The following is a 15,917-nucleotide window of genomic DNA, read 5'->3' as shown; positions in this document are numbered from 1 at the left end:
TTCATAACTACTCTATTCAACGTTGAATTTCAGTAGAGCAACATTGTTAGCAATAATGTGTCTGTGTGAGGTGTGGGAGCAGAGGGTAGGAGGCTAAGAGAATGGGAGAAATGTTGAGGACACATGGAAAGAGTTGATGTGAGAAAATAGAGAGAGCGAGGAAGAGGGAATTCATTAAGGATGAGGAGTGAAAGGAGTGATAGAATGAAGAGAAAGTGTGAACAGTCTCTCCATTCATCCCCTAATTTCACATGCATTACCATGGTTACGCCTTTATACTTGCTGCCTGGCGAATTACCCAACACTCACACAAAACTCCTGGTACTCACAGCTGGTACGAGTAGTTTCTTGACCTCTGCGGTAGCTCTTTGTAGTTTGATCTGAGCTCTGTTGTGTGAGTCTTCCACTGTGATGAGAACATGAAGTTCTTCACTCAGGTGTTCCCAGTTAGGTTTCCCTCTGTTCAGCTCTTCCTGATACACATACAAAACAATAATATTACGGTGTGTGTATTTGTGTTTGAGTGTGTATGTGAACATCTTCCTTCATCCATAAAAAATGTTTACGTTTCCCACATTGGCTTCAGTTCTGTAACGACACGGTACACTGTGAGAACCAGAAACATGTGACACACTCAGAACCTAAATGTCAGTGTTTAAAACTTAACCATTAGGTATTTAGATTTGCCATTGAGGCTAGATTAAACATGATAGTACTCTTTTTCCTGTCGGTTTCCAACCAGGACAACGCCTATATCTCCTAAGTGTTCAGATTTTAAACAATAGCATTTACTTTCCTACTGTCCTGTTTAGACTTTAGTCATAAAACAAATGTATGTGACTTTCCATGCCTTTTATTCAGGACATAATTATTTTAAAATCGTCTAGCGCTCTTGTTACTCGACTGTGTAGAGTTCCTTTCCTTTAAGTCTCTCAGAGTGAAAAAGACACGGTAGTGGCCTCATTATCATATTTCCCAGCGTCCTTTGTTTCAGGTTGATTTTTAACAAAAGTTTGTTTTAATATCTATGTTTCCTCATGCACATTGATTGATTAATTGATCTTAACTATACAAAGATAAATAACAAACATTTCTAAAGTAATCCAATCTATAAGGGGTTGGACTTATTGCAACTGTTACTGAGATGGTTGTTCTAGTTTAGATAGTCTTGTTTGTGATCAAATATTCAAATTGTTGGATAACTTCCCTCTGGCTGGATTCTGATAGGAATTAATAATCACTTCACAAACCAGCTACTCTTAATTATAGGTCTGATGTGGCCCATTATTTTCAGACCAGAATGTCAAGGATAACTAGGCCATAACTAAAGGCCTTATGAACGGTGTAATATGAGGTCATAAAGGGTTCAGTTTTAATTCAAACACATTCACTTAAGCAGTCACTTAGTGAAGGCTTCAAGAATAATGTAATTGAACGCAAGAACCATGTCTCTGTCACTAACAAACACAGTCATTAGTGGGTATCTTTCACATTCACTCGAAAGGCATGCTGGGAAATATGAAATTACGGCTTTACACCCAGTGTTCAGCGTTTGAAACCTGAACGTCTTGTGCTGAATAAATGTGTTCATGTGTTTAAAAAGTGTTACAGTGAATAAACATGTTCTGGTGTTTACAATATAAACACCGTGATGCATTTCCAGTACCATTCTAAATGCCTTGACGTGTTTAAAAAGTGTTTCAGAAAAGCGTTTAGTTATGTGTTCAGATCCTAAACACTTGGTTTTACAGTGTAGCTGTTTAACGGAATAATCCCCACTCATGAAGGTCAGAATGTCTACTAGGGACGAAACAGTTACCCGTTTCACCATAAACCACGGTAAAATTCCCAACGGTTAGTATTACCGTTTCAATAATAATTATAATGTAATAATAATAACAATAATAATAATAATACTACATTTGCTATTCTCTTGTTTACAGAGTGGGCGTGCAGCAGGCAAACCCAGTGATGCAACTGGTCCCCCCCTCATCTACAGTTGTGACACAGACACTTGAGCAAGCATTTAAAAAAGGCAGGCTGCTTATGCACCCACATCAGAAAATGCTCAAGACCTCACTGCCGCCCTTTCATATTACATTGCAAAGGACATGATGCCATTTCAAATTGTTGAGATGCCTGGCTTCCTGAGGCTGATGGAGGTTGCCGTGCCTTACTACAAAGTTCCATCACAAACATTATTTTCCAAGACTGACATCCCAAAGCTGTACAACCAGGTTAAAGCTGATGTTGGAAAACGTTTGGCTCAAGGCACATAGTTTGCTGCAACTACTGACCTCTGGACCAGTGAAAGCAGGGGTGGTCAACCCTATATCAGCTTCACTATCCATTACCTCACCCCAGACTGGCAACTGGAATCAAACTGCCTGGAAACACAATTCTTCCCAGAAGATCACTTGGCTCACAACATCAGAGAGTTTTTTTGAGAATACGCTGGAAGAGTGGGGGGATTAACAAGAAAGACCTGGTCTGCATAACCACAGACAACACAACAAACATGATCAAGGCTTTTGAAGAGTTCCCAGATCTGCGGCTTGGGTGCTTTGGCCATCATTTGAACCTGGCCATCTCAAAGGCTCTGAACATTCAGAGAGTTGACACAGAAGTCAAGGCCTGCCATCATCTGGTCCAAGGCTTCTCACAGAGCTGGAAGAGAAGGAGAGACCTGAGAGAAAAGCAAGCTGCCCTCAACATGCCACAGAAGGCTCTGATCCATGATGTGGTGACCCAATGGGGATCTACACACAAGATGCTTGAGCGTTTCCTCAGCCAACAGCAGCCAGTCTGTGCGACACTGGCTGGAGAAAGAGGAACTTGGCATCTGATGCCCAAGGATGCCGACATAAGTGTCATGGAGCAACTGTGCCAGCTTCTTGAACCTCTGAGCAAGTTTACAGATGCACTTGCCTCAGAGACACGAGTGACACTGTCAGCCATCAAGCCTGTCCTGGACCACATCACCCTTGATGTTCTGGTGGAAAAGGATACGGAGCCATCCCTGACCAGGTAGATGAAAAGGGTAATGAGAGAAGACCTTAACAACAGATACACAGAGAAGGCAAAGAGAGTCATGCACATGGCTTGTTTCATTAACCCCCGCTTCAAAAGGAGCTTTTTAGATGAGCCTGAGGCTGCCAAAGTTGACACTGACAGTTGTGTCCAGGAGGCCTTCAATAATGTATCTGCACAAGTCAGGGAAGAACCACAAAGCGCCAGCAGCACCTCCATCACCCCCACAGCGACATCAGAGGAGAAAGGCCTGGCTGGGTTGCTGAGAAAGGTTACCTCAACAAGGCAGCAGAGAGGTGAAGAGGGTCAGACTCCGACCACCCCAGAAGACAGAGTGAAAGAAGAGATCAAGGACCACCTGTCTCTGCCACCCATTCCAGCAGAAGAGGATCCACTGGTGTGGTGGAGGGACCCCACCCATTCCAGCAGAAGAGGATCCACTGGTGTGGTGGAGGGGCCCCACCCATTCCAGCAGAAGAGGATCCACTGGTGTGGTGGAGGGGCCCCACCCATTTCAGCAGAAGAGGATCCACTGGTGTGGTGGAGGGGCCATGCATCAGAGGTTGCCAGGAAGCTTTTGTACATCCCAGCAACCAGCGTGCCATCAGAGAGAGTGTTCAGTGCCAGCGGGCACATCGTCTCCCCTCGCAGATCACTACTTAAACTGGACAAAGTAAATATAATGCCATTTTTACATTTCAATCTCAAGTGAACAAAGATGCATACATACAGGATGTTAGGCCAGCAGCACCTTATTTCTTTATGAAGGAGAGTACGGACATACAATCAGTGCTGTTCATTTGATTTGTTTACATATTGTGTGGTGTTATTTTAATGTCAACACCTGCACATTGGATTTGTTTACATATGGTTGTATTGTTCTTGCATGCACATTGCTTTACTTGTGTTGCTATTATATGCACATTTGATTTTGCTTCATTAAGGTTGTGTTCATTAAAACCTGCACTAGGGAAACTTTTACCTCTCATGGCCACATGGTGCCATCTTTAATGTTATTACTTTGTTTATGCACACAAAGTGCATAGTGCTGCTAATGTTATTGTTATTTGTTGTTTTCAAATATAAAACTTGGTGAAATGATTTCAGTCTGTATCAGTACTTTTTGAACATTTCCGGAACATTTGAACAATACCGTGATAATACTGCTTATACTGATTATACCAATAATACTGATAATACTGATAACTGTGATCATTTTGGTCACTATAATCGTGATATGAAATTTCCATACCGTTTCATCTCTAATGTCTACCCACTCTTTCAACTAATTTCCACATCTCTCCATCCCTCCCTCTTTCTTTCTTTCTCTGAGGTATGGAATGGGTGTATTCTCATGAGAGGTGGATGGAATGCTGGCTGCGCTCCACCTGCCGTTAGCTGCTCCACTGGAAGGCTGACCAGAGAACCTAAACCAGCAGAGAAACATACGGACCCAGCTCTATTCACCTCTACTCCACTCTTTAGAATCTACTACCAAAAACAAATACACATGCTGTGTGTGTGTGTGTGTGTGTGTGTGTGTGTGTGTGTGTGTGTGTATACCTTCTTCTTGTCTCTCATGGATCCTTTTCCTCGTACCATGATCTTACAGCCCGTCTCTGCCTCCAGCTGTTTGGCTGTTAGACCCCTTGGACCCAGTATCCTACCTACAAAGTTAAACTAAACACACACACACACACATACACACACATAGAGAGAGAGAGAGAGAGAGAGAGACACATTTTAAGAAGAAGAAGGGCCAGGAGTTGGTCTAACTTGGTCTTTCCATGAAACACTCCTGGACCTGGTTGGTAACTTGGTCTAAATTGGCCTGGCCATGAAATACTCCTGAGCCTACGACAGACATCGCTCATCCATATATTTATATGTACATATTCTTATTCATTCCTATACACTTGTGTGTGTAAGATAGTTGTTGTGAAATTGTTAGATTACTTGTTAGATATTACAGCACGGTCGGAACAAGAAGTACAAGCATTTCACTACACTTGCAATAACATCTGCTAACCATGTGTATGTATGTGACAAACAAAATTGTATTTTATTTTATTTGGCCTGGTTGGTAACTTGGTCTAAGTTGGCCTGGCCATGAAATACTCCTGGTCCTGGATGGTAACTTGGTCTCGGTTGGCCTGGCCATGAAATACTCCTGGAAATACTCCCTTTCAAGCTTAACATCCTTATCATTTATCGCCCTCCAGGTTCCCTTGGAGAGTTCATCAATGAGCTTGACGCCTTGATAAGTTCCTTTCCTGAGGATGGCTCACCTCTCACAGTTCTGGGTGACTTTAACCTCCCCACATCTACCTTTGACTCATTCCTCTCTGCCTCCTTCTTTCCACTCCTCTCCTCTTTTGACCTCACCCTCTCACCTTCCCCCCCTACTCACAAGGCAGGCAATACGCTTGACCTCATCTTTACTAGATGCTGTTCTTCCACTAATCTCATTGCAACTCCCCTCCAAGTCTCCGACCACTACCTTGTATCCTTTTCCCTCTCGCTCTCATCCAACACTTCTCACTCTGCCCCTACTCGGATGGTATCGCGCCATCCCAACCTTCGCTCTCTCTCCCCCGCTACTCTCTCCTCTTCCATCCTATCATCTCTTCCCTCTGCTCAACCTATCTCCTGATTCTGCCTCCTCAACCCTCCTCTCCTCCCTTTCTGCATCCTTTGACTCTCTATGTCCCCTATCCTCCAGGCCGGCTCGGTCCTCCCCTCCTGCTCCGTGGCTCGACGACTCATTGCGAGCTCACAGAACAGGGCTCCGGGCAGCCGAGCGGAAATGGAGGAAAACTCGCCTCCCTGCGGACCTGGCATTCTTTCACTCCCTCCTCTCTACATTTTCCTCTTCTTTCTCTGCTGCTAAAGCCACTTTCTACCACTCTAAATTCCAAGCATCTGCCTCTAACCCTAGGAAGCTCTTTGCCACCTTCTCCTCCCTCCTGAATCCTCCTCCCCCTCCCCTCTCTGCGGATGACTTCGTCAACCATTTTGAAAAGAAGGTCGACGACATCCGATCCTCGTTTGCTAAGTCAAACGACACCGCTGGTTCTGCTCACACTGCCCTACCCTGTGCTTTGACCTCTTTCTCCCCTCTCTCTCCAGATGAAATCTCGCGTCTTGTGACGGCCGGCCGCCCAACAACCTGCCCGCTTGACCCTATCCCCTCCTCTCTTCTCCAGACCATTTCCGGAGACCTTCTCCCTTACCTCACCTCGCTCATCAACTCATCCTTGACTGCTGGCTACGTCCCTTCCGTCTTCAAGAGAGCGAGAGTTGCACCCCTTCTGAAAAAACCTACACTCGATCCCTCCGATGTCAACAACTACAGACCAGTATCCCTTCTTTCTTTTCTCTCCAAAACTCTTGAACGTGCCGTCCTTGGCCAGCTCTCCTGCCATCTCTCTCAGAATGACCTTCTTGATCCAAATCAGTCAGGTTTCAAGACTAGTCATTCAACTGAGACTGCTCTTCTCTGTGTCACGGAGGCGGTCCGCACTGCTAAAGCTAACTCTCTCTCCTCTACTCTCATCCTTCTAGACCTATCGGCTGCCTTTGATACTGTGAACCATCAGATCCTCCTCTCCACCCTCTCCGAGTTGGGCATCTCCGGCGCGGCCCACGCTTGGATTGCGTCCTACCTGACAGGTCGCTCCTACCAGGTGGTGTGGCGAGAATCTGTCTCCGCACCACGTGCTCTCACCACTGGTGTCCCCCAGGGCTCTGTTCTAGGCCCTCTCCTATTCTCGCAATACACCAAGTCACTTGGCTCTGTCATATCCTCACATGGTCTCTCCTATCATTGCTATGCAGACGACACACAATTAATCTTCTCCTTTCCCCCTTCTGATAACCAGGTGGTGAATCGCATCTCTGCATGTCTGGCAGACATATCAGTGTGGATGACGGATCACCACCTCAAGCTGAACCCCGGTAAGACGGAGCTGCTCTTCCTCCCGGGGAAGGACTGCCCGTTCCATGATCTCGCCATCACGGTTGACAACTCCATTGTGTCCTCCTCCCAGAGTGCTAAGAACCTTGGCGTGATCCTGGACAACACCCTGTCATTCTCAACTAACATCAAGGCGGTGACCCGTTCCTGTAGGTTCATGCTCTACAACATTCGCAGAGTACGACCCTGCCTCACACAGGAAGCGGCGCAGGTCCTAATCCAGGCACTTGTCATCTCCCGTCTGGATTACTGCAACTCGCTGTTGGCTGGGCTCCCTGCCTGTGCCATTAAACCCCTACAACTCATCCAGAACGCCGCAGCCCGTCTGGTGTTCAACCTTCCCAAGTTCTCTCAAGTCACCCCGCTCCTCCGCTCTCTCCACTGGCTTCCAGTTGAAGCTCGCATCCGCTACAAGACCATGGTGCTTGCCTACGGAGCTGTGAGGGGAACGGCACCTCCGTACCTTCAGGCTCTGATCAGGCCCTACACCCAAACAAGGGCACTGCGTTCATCCACATCTGGCCTGCTCGCCTCCCTACCTCTGAGGAAGTACAGTTCCCGCTCAGCCCAGTCAAAACTGTTCGCTGCTCTGGCACCCCAATGGTGGAACAAACTCCCTCACGACGCCAGGACAGCGGAGTCAATCACCACCTTCCGGAGACCCCTGAAACCCCACCTCTTTAAGGAATACCTAGGATAGGATAAAGTAATCCTTCTAACCCCCCCCCCCCTAAAAGATTTAGATGCACTATTGTAAAGTGGTTGTTCCACTGGATATCATAAGGTGAATGCACCAATTTGTAAGTCGCTCTGGATAAGAGCGTCTGCTAAATGACTTAAATGTAAATGTAAATGTCCTGGACGGTAACCTGGTCTCGGTTGGCCTGGCCATGAAATACTCCTGGTCGGTAACTTGGTCTCGGTTGGCCTGGCCATGAAATACTCCTGGTCCTGGACGGTAACTTGGTCTAAGTTGGCCTGGCCATGAAATACTCCTGGTCCTGGACAGTAACTTGGTCTTGGTTACCTGGCCATGAAATACTCCTGATCCTGGACGGTAACTTGGTCTCGGTTACCTGGCCATGAAATACTCCTGATCCTGGACGGTAACTTGGTCTCGGTTGACCTGGCCATGAAATACTCCTGGTCCGGACGGTAACTTGGTCTCGGTTGTGACATTAAAAAAAAATAAGAATCGACAAAAGAAAGTTCATTTATAGTTCTAAACATATTTAGGGTGTTTTTTACTCACTTTTTGTCTCTCCCATGACGTTATTCCTCTCTCCTACAGCGTCCATCACAATTACATGGCAAATTATGCAAATTAGGTGATGATGTCATTTAGCGACTTCTAGCAACTTTTAGGACAGCCAATAGCTACTTTCCTTATTGAGGAGTTGGCAACACTGCGGGCGTATTAGCAACAACTGTCCTCGCATTCGTAAGCTAACATAACGGTTTACCACAGGCAGGTAAAGTGGCTCCAGTAGAACATATAAGGGGAGTCAAAAGTAACAAACAATAATTCACAAGGGCTACATAGCGAACATAAAAACGACAACTGTTTCTAATAGATTATCCTTACAATTAAGTGTGTATACGCTACGCAGTGTGTGAATTAACGTTTCCACTATAGTAATGGCGCAACCATGACGCTAATGAGTCTGCATTCGCTTTTTTTCCTCTAAGGCACACGGAAACAACTGTACAGCGAAGCCTTATCATATTACAACAATTATCTGGGAGATATTTTTCATAGTTGCACAGTGCTCCCAAAATAAAACTCCCGTTGGCGCATGAAAATATTTTGTCGCACTTTAGAGCGTGTGAGTCAGGAATAGGTCATTGTTTGTTTTGGCAGGTGGTGGTGAGGCCAGACTCTCTTCACTTTATCTGTCACTGGAGCTGAGAGATTAGCAAGACAGCTGCCTCTTCTCGCTCTCCTCTCTCACACCCGTTGTGTCTGTCTTTATTTGTTTCTCTGACCTCCACACTTTTATACGGATGTGAACGCATTCTCTTCCTTCCTGAAATAACCCCTTTAAAGCAAGCGTGCGTGCGCGCGCGCGCACACACACACACACACACACACACACACACACACACACACACACACACACACACACACACACACACACACACACACACACACACACACACACACACACACACACACACACACAGGGGATATTCTAATGTATTTTTAGCCCTGATCTCATCTGTTCCATCGGTTTGTGTGCGTGCTTCTGTGTGTTTGCATGTGTCTGTGTGTGTTACCAGTGGTTACACTGTCCATGCTATTTGGGATCCTTGGACATTCCATCTCAGACGTTACCCCATTGAAGTTGAAATTTAAAATGGTCATTGTAAAAGTTAAGGTCGGACTTCCCAATGATCCCGGATAGCACTAACCGTGGTTATATTGTCATTTTATCATGTGAAGGAAGAGAAGCTTCAGTCATTGAAGTTTGGAGCATATTCGAAATTTGACTTTGGAGAAAAAGAATGATACTGAGCAGGAGTGGTCAACCCAGGGTGTCAAAACACTGACTTTTAACATTGGAGTAACGTGGATAAACGTCTAATTCTGCAGTGAGACTGTGAGAGCTTGTTGGTCGTCACCCCTATCTGATGTCCTCAGCCATACATTCTAACCCACTTTTATAAGGGCTGGGAGCTTAGAAAGCAGCCCTTTACCCTTTACTGCTACCCCATCTATGTTAACCAATCTGGATGGACCAAACATGAGTAAGCAACATGGTGATGGCTCTACCATAGAAATAGAGGTCAATGATGGCATAATGGTTGGACTGGTGGCCATTGAGAGTATACCCATAGGAGCAGAGCTACGTTGAAGATGTCAAAGGTTAAGACAACTCTTTTCAACAATTGGAGCAGCTATGCTAGTAAGGAGCAAAGTTAGGTCGAAAATATACAGCGTCGTCAAAAATCTGGGACCAGAGCTGTTGCTAACTACCAGCACCGTTGCTAACTAGCATAGCTGGTCCCATTGTTGCAAAGAGTTATGGGATATTAGAATGCGGTTGTCTTAACCTTTGACATCTTCAACCTAGGAGCAAAGCAGGAAGTAAAAGCAGGAAGTCTACCCATCAATCTGTGTGGTGATTTGTTGAATCAACGCAACTGACATTACAGAAAATATATTCATTGCATGAGCCACATCAGTTAGCATCATTTGAACAACAATTCTACCTTACCATGGAAATTATTGCATCACAATACCAGGCAGCCATTGTGAGTGTACTCATGAGTTTACCAGTGAAATTGCAAGGGTTAAAAGTTCTATTCATATCAGCTTTACCTTACCCTCCAATGGGCCGGACGTTTCTGTTATGGAAAGCGATAGATATTCTGTTATTCATTTAGACACTGACATAAAGACATCTATAAAGGTTGAAAAAAGGTTTGTCTACTCACGTCGGGGTACTCTTTAACGGGCACGTAGAGCTTCTCCTGCAGCTGAGCCACTGGACCAATCCCATCAGGCAGCTCCTCGGAGTCCCGCCCCTCGGCAGCCACACCGCCATTCATTGAGTCGTTATACATGTCCTTGCGCACTCTACCTATCTCTGATGGAGGGAGAAAGAGAGCGAAGAGAGATTGGGAGAGAGAGAAAGAGATTGAGAGAAGGGAAGAGAGAGAGAAAAAGAGAGAGAGAGCAAGAAGAAGGGAGAGAGAGAAACAGATAATACATTTAAAAAAGTCAAGCACTACAAAATAAAGACAGAGACAGTGTGTGTTTGTTTAAAGCTGTCTGACTCAGACTTTCAATATTGTTGCATGATGCATTACTAACAGCATGCCAACCACTATAATAACCTGCTAGGCTAGACACACACACACACACACACACACACACACACACACACACACACCCCTGTGAAATAACTATGGCCTGACGGAAGCTGAGTGATAACTAAGTGTGAACATAGTTATAATAACTGAAACTATAATTATCTAAAGCTATATTCACAACAGCTATACGCCACTAATAACACACCTGACCTCACACGTAAACCTGATTACACTTACACACACACACACACACACACACACACACACACACACACACACGGCTCTAAAGTGCGACCAATTTGGGAGAGGGAAAGGGGATGCTTAGTCAGTTACACAACTGAATGCATTCAACCAAAAGGTGTCTTCCGCATTAACGGCTCTGAATCAGAGAGGTGCGAGGGGCTGCCTTAATCGACGTAAACATCATCGGCGCCAGGGGAGCAGTTGTTGTTGGGGGCACAGTGCAACTAGGAAAAATATATTTCAGATAATAATTGTTTTAATGATTAGGCTGTGCCGTACTGTTGTTTCCGAGTGCCCTAGAGAAAGGAGTGCAGATTTGATAGTGTCATGGTTGCACCATTACTACAGTGGAAACGGCTTGCTTGTGGCCCAATCGGGTAAAAAAATAACATACCAGTGCAACATTTTTATCTTCCTCGCCGGGACCGCATTTTACATTCATAAACCATGTCGTGGGCAGTCCTAGTGTAGCTCAGTTGGTAGAGCATGGCGGTGCAGCGTCAGGGTTGTGGGTTCAACTTGCATGGGGGACCAGTACGAAAAAAGTATTAAAAAAAATGTATGCACTCTGGATAAAATGTAAAACTACTCGCGTGTCGTTAACCATTTGTTTACACTTTGTTCAGTCATGTTACCTCATTGGCTAGCTAACAACCTGGTAGGTTTATATCCAAACATTTTGGGGAACAGAAAAAAAGTAAGGGATAGCTTCTTCAGGAGATCAAGACAGAGCGAAAGAGGTGAAGCGAGAGGGTGGCTCAGTTGGTAGAGCATGGTGTTTGCAACACCAGGGTTGTGGGTTCGATTCCCACGGGGGACCAGTACGGGGGAAAAAAGTGTATGAAATGTATGCATTCACTACTGTAAGTCGCTCTGGATAACAGCGTCTGCTAAATGACTAAAATGTAAATGTAAATGGATAACTGGGCCCAAAATCTCTTCAACAGCAGATGGCGTTTTTTACCGCGGACCAAGAGAGGAGTTTTTGTATGGAGGTCAGGGAGAGTGTAAAATTTGGTTAACCTGTTGGGGCTAGGGGGCAGTATTTGCACGGCCGGATAAAAAACGTACCCTATTTAATCTGGTTATTACTCCTGCCCAGTAACTAGAATATGCATATAATTATTGGCTTTGGATAGAAAACACCCTAAAGTTTCTAAAACTGTTTGAATGGTGTCTGTGAGTATAACAGAACTCATTTGGCAGGCCAAAACCTGAGAAGATTCCTTACAGGAAGTGGCCTGTCTGACCATTTCTTGCCCTCCTTGATCATCTCTAACAAAAACAGGGGATCTCTGGCATGACGTGACACTTCCTACGGCTCCCATAGGCTCTCAGAACCCGGGAAAAAGCTGAATGACGTAATTCAAGGCCCAGGCTGAAACACACTAGCTTATTTGCTACGTGTGGCTTACGTGATTGATAAAGCAAGTGCTCTATCAGAGGGCCATCAGACTGAGGCTCGTGCATGAGGGGATAGCATGCTTTTACTTTCACTCTCTTTGTAATAAAAAACGATTTCCCGGTCGGAATATTATCGCTTTTTTACGAGAAAAATGGCATAAAAATTGATTTTAAACAGCGGTTGACATGCTTCGAAGTACGGTAATGGAATATTTAGAAATGTTTTGTCACGAAATGCGTCGTGCTCGTAACCCTTATTTACCCTTTCGGATAGTGTCTTGAACGCACGAACAAAACGCCGCTATTTGGATATAACAATGGATTATTTGGGACCAAACCAAAATTTGTTATTGAAGTAGAAGTCCTGGGAGTGCATTCTGACGAAGACAGCAAAGGTAATAACATTTTTCTTATAGTAAATCTGACTTTGGTGAGTGCTAAACTTGCTTGGTGTCTAAATAGCTATCCCTGTGATGCCGGGCTATCTACTTAGAATATTGCAAAATGTGCTTTCACCGAAAAGCTATTTTAAAATCGGACATAGCGAGTGCATATAGGAGTTCTGTATCTATAATTCTTAAAATAATTATGTTTTTTGTGAACGTTTATTGTGAGTAATTTAGTAAATTCACCGGAAGTGTTCGGTGGGAATGCTAGTCACATGCTAGTCACTTTCTAATGTAAATAGCTGGTTTTTGATATAAATATGAACTTGATTGAACAGACATGCATGTATTGTATAACATAATGTCCTAGGAGTGTCATCTGATGAAGATCATCAAAGGTTAGTGCTGCATTTAGCTGTGGTTTGGGTTTATGTGACATTATATGCTAGCTTGAAAAATGGGTGTCTGATTATTTCTGGCTGGGTACTCTGCTGACATAATCTAATGTTTTGCTTTCGTTGTAAAGCCTTTTTGAAATCGGACAGTGTGGTTAGATTAACGAGAGTCTTGTCTTTAAAATGCTGTAAAATAGTCATATGTTTGAGAAATTGAAGTAATAGCATTTCTAAGGTATTTGAGTAACGCGCCACGGGATTCAACTGGCTGTTGAGTAGCCCAGAGAGGTTAACAAAAAAAATGAATGGCTTATTTGCTACGTGTGGCTTACGTGATTGAATAGAAGTTTCGTAATGATTAGGGTTTTACGAGTGTACTGATATAAGTAAGACATGTGACATACTGGAAACTGAGAAAAAAACACTTTTAAACCTAACCTTAACCACACTGCTAACCTTATGCCTAGCCCTAAACTTAAATTAAGATCAAAAAGCAACAAAAAAAACATGCACTTTTATGATATAGCCAATTTAGACTGTGTTTGTGGTAACTATTGGAAACCGTTGTGCCCGTTGTTCACAAGCTTACCTGCCCTCTCATTGGCTAGAGTGGTCCCACCTAGGGGTGTTACGGTGACCATATTAGCGCCACACCGGCAGTCACGAGTCATGACCGCAGTCAAATTCCATGTGACCATTTAGTCATGGTAACTAGGCTTCTCCAAACTCTGATGCTGCTGGTCATCAGTAGCCTACCAAACTTGTGAACTGCCTGGTACTCAGCACTGTATTGTCCCTCTAATCACTCTGACATCAATGCAAATGTAATCGAAAATCAAGTCAAACACTTCATGAGAGCCCATGAGCTCATGTTGCGCAACATTTCTATAGGCTATGCAATTGCGTGAGTAAACAGAGTTTGATGGCCTCTATTAAAAAGAGGAGGGTACCTACAGCTTTCTATAGACTAGGCCTACTATATTTACTTATCAACTTTCCTACTATTAAGCACATTCCTTCGCTTTACAACAGGAGTATAGCTTACCTGCCTGGCATGCAAATGAAACATGGGAAAAGCATCCTCCATTCACTATTTAAGTGCAGAGATGACATGTATTTTATTCCCCTGCCCCTGTTCTGAGAGGTGCATGTCCATTCTAAATTAAAACTTATTTCACACATATATTATTTAGTATATGTAAAGACAAGATTAAATTAAGAATAGTCTGATGGGTGACAATTTTATCACTTGTAAATGATGTATTATCGCTTGTGAATGATGTATTATCGCTTGTGAATGATGTATTATCGCTTGTGAATGATGCCCAGTGTGTGCAGTAAGGCAGGAAACAGCGCATGCCTATTTTTTTACTTTAAAAAATTATAGTCACACACCTCATGTAGCCTAGCCCATAAGCCTATATGTTGATAAGGTTTGCATCATAACTAAAGTGGCCAAATAACTTCTAAAAATTAAGTTAAGTTTGGGGAAGACAATTTTCACCCTAAAAATACACCTTTATAATAATGCATTACATGCATAATCACATTTGCGGTCACTTTTGAGAATGGTGTTTTACCGCTAATTGATTGCATTTTGGAACATTTGCTCTTATAGCCTACTGCCGTGTGCGCATTGCCGCGCTTATAATATGAAGACATAGCCTAATAGTTTACCAGCATTTTAAGCTAAATGTTCTGATCTGTTGCATCAACCTCATTGCTTTTAAAAGATTGTTTGATGCGAGTGGTTGTATTCATTTGGAATCTATCGCATTCCAATCAATCAAATGTATTTATAAAGCCCTTTTTACATCAGCAGATGTCACAAAGTGCTATACAGAAACCCAGCCTAAAACCCCAAACAGCAAGCAATGCAGATGTAGAAGCACGGTGGCTAGGAAAACAAACCCTAGAAAGGCAGGAACCTAGAAAGAAACCTAGAAAGGAACCAGGCTTTGAGGGGTAGCCAGTCCTCTTTTGGCTGTGCCGGGTGGAGATTATAAGAGTACATGGCCATTAAGGCCAGATTGTTCTTCAAGATGTTCAAATGTTCATAGATGACCATCAGGGTCAAATAATAATCAGTGGTTATAGAGGGTGCAACAGGTCAGCACCTCCGGAGTAAATGTCAGTTGGCTTTTCATAGCCGAGCATTCAGAGGTCGAGACAGCAGGTGCGGTGGAGAGAGAGAGAGAGTTGAAAACAGCAGGTCCGGGACAAGGTAACATGTCCGGTGAAAAGGTCAGGGTTCCATAGCCGCAGGCATAACAGTTGAAACTGGAGCAGCAGCATGACCAGGTGGACTGGGGATAGCCAGTTGTCCCGGAGTATATTCCAAATATTTCTTTCTCGCACAGAAGGACAAGTTGACCAATAGAATAGGTCAACTTTTGTACTATGGGGGGATAGTAGATTTACATAGGCTAGTGTTTTTTTATGTTCGTTAGGCTTGCTCATCTTGTTGGCTGATGAAAAGTAAATGTGAACAGTTCTTTTAACATCTTCAATATGTGCCTCGGAGTTGGATTAGGACACACGCAGTTGCGTCTCCGATGTGTCTGTTTTCACTTGTAGCCTACTTTAAAGCTGAGATACCTGTGAGAAGGATCCGATCATGTGACAGGCATTGGCTAATAAGAATTGAGATATCTGAGAGAGCCATGT

At 44.0% G+C, this 15,917-nt stretch overlaps 1 protein-coding gene across 4 annotated transcripts in view; it reads right to left on the bottom strand.

Moving 5' to 3' along the window:
* LOC115156663 (protein quaking-B) overlaps positions 1-15,917 on the bottom strand; it is a 42,018-nt gene that overhangs the window by 11,411 nt on the left and 14,690 nt on the right. For all 4 annotated transcript variants that reach the window (XR_003868303.1, XM_029704199.1, XM_029704208.1 and 1 more), the window contains exons 2-4: positions 10,445-10,596; positions 4,594-4,710; positions 330-473 (exon numbers count right to left, since the gene is read on the bottom strand). Coding sequence is in view for 3 of the 4 variants with exons in the window: in XM_029704199.1 (XP_029560059.1) it covers positions 330-473; positions 4,594-4,710; positions 10,445-10,596 (413 nt within the window). In the remaining variant the exon portion in view is untranslated. The remainder of the gene's footprint in view (positions 1-329; positions 474-4,593; positions 4,711-10,444; positions 10,597-15,917) is intronic.

This window comes from Salmo trutta, chromosome 2, assembly GCF_901001165.1.
Source record: "Salmo trutta chromosome 2, fSalTru1.1, whole genome shotgun sequence".
NCBI classification, from domain to species: domain Eukaryota; kingdom Metazoa; phylum Chordata; class Actinopteri; order Salmoniformes; family Salmonidae; genus Salmo; species Salmo trutta.
This window is presented reverse-complemented; position numbering and strand designations above follow the sequence as displayed.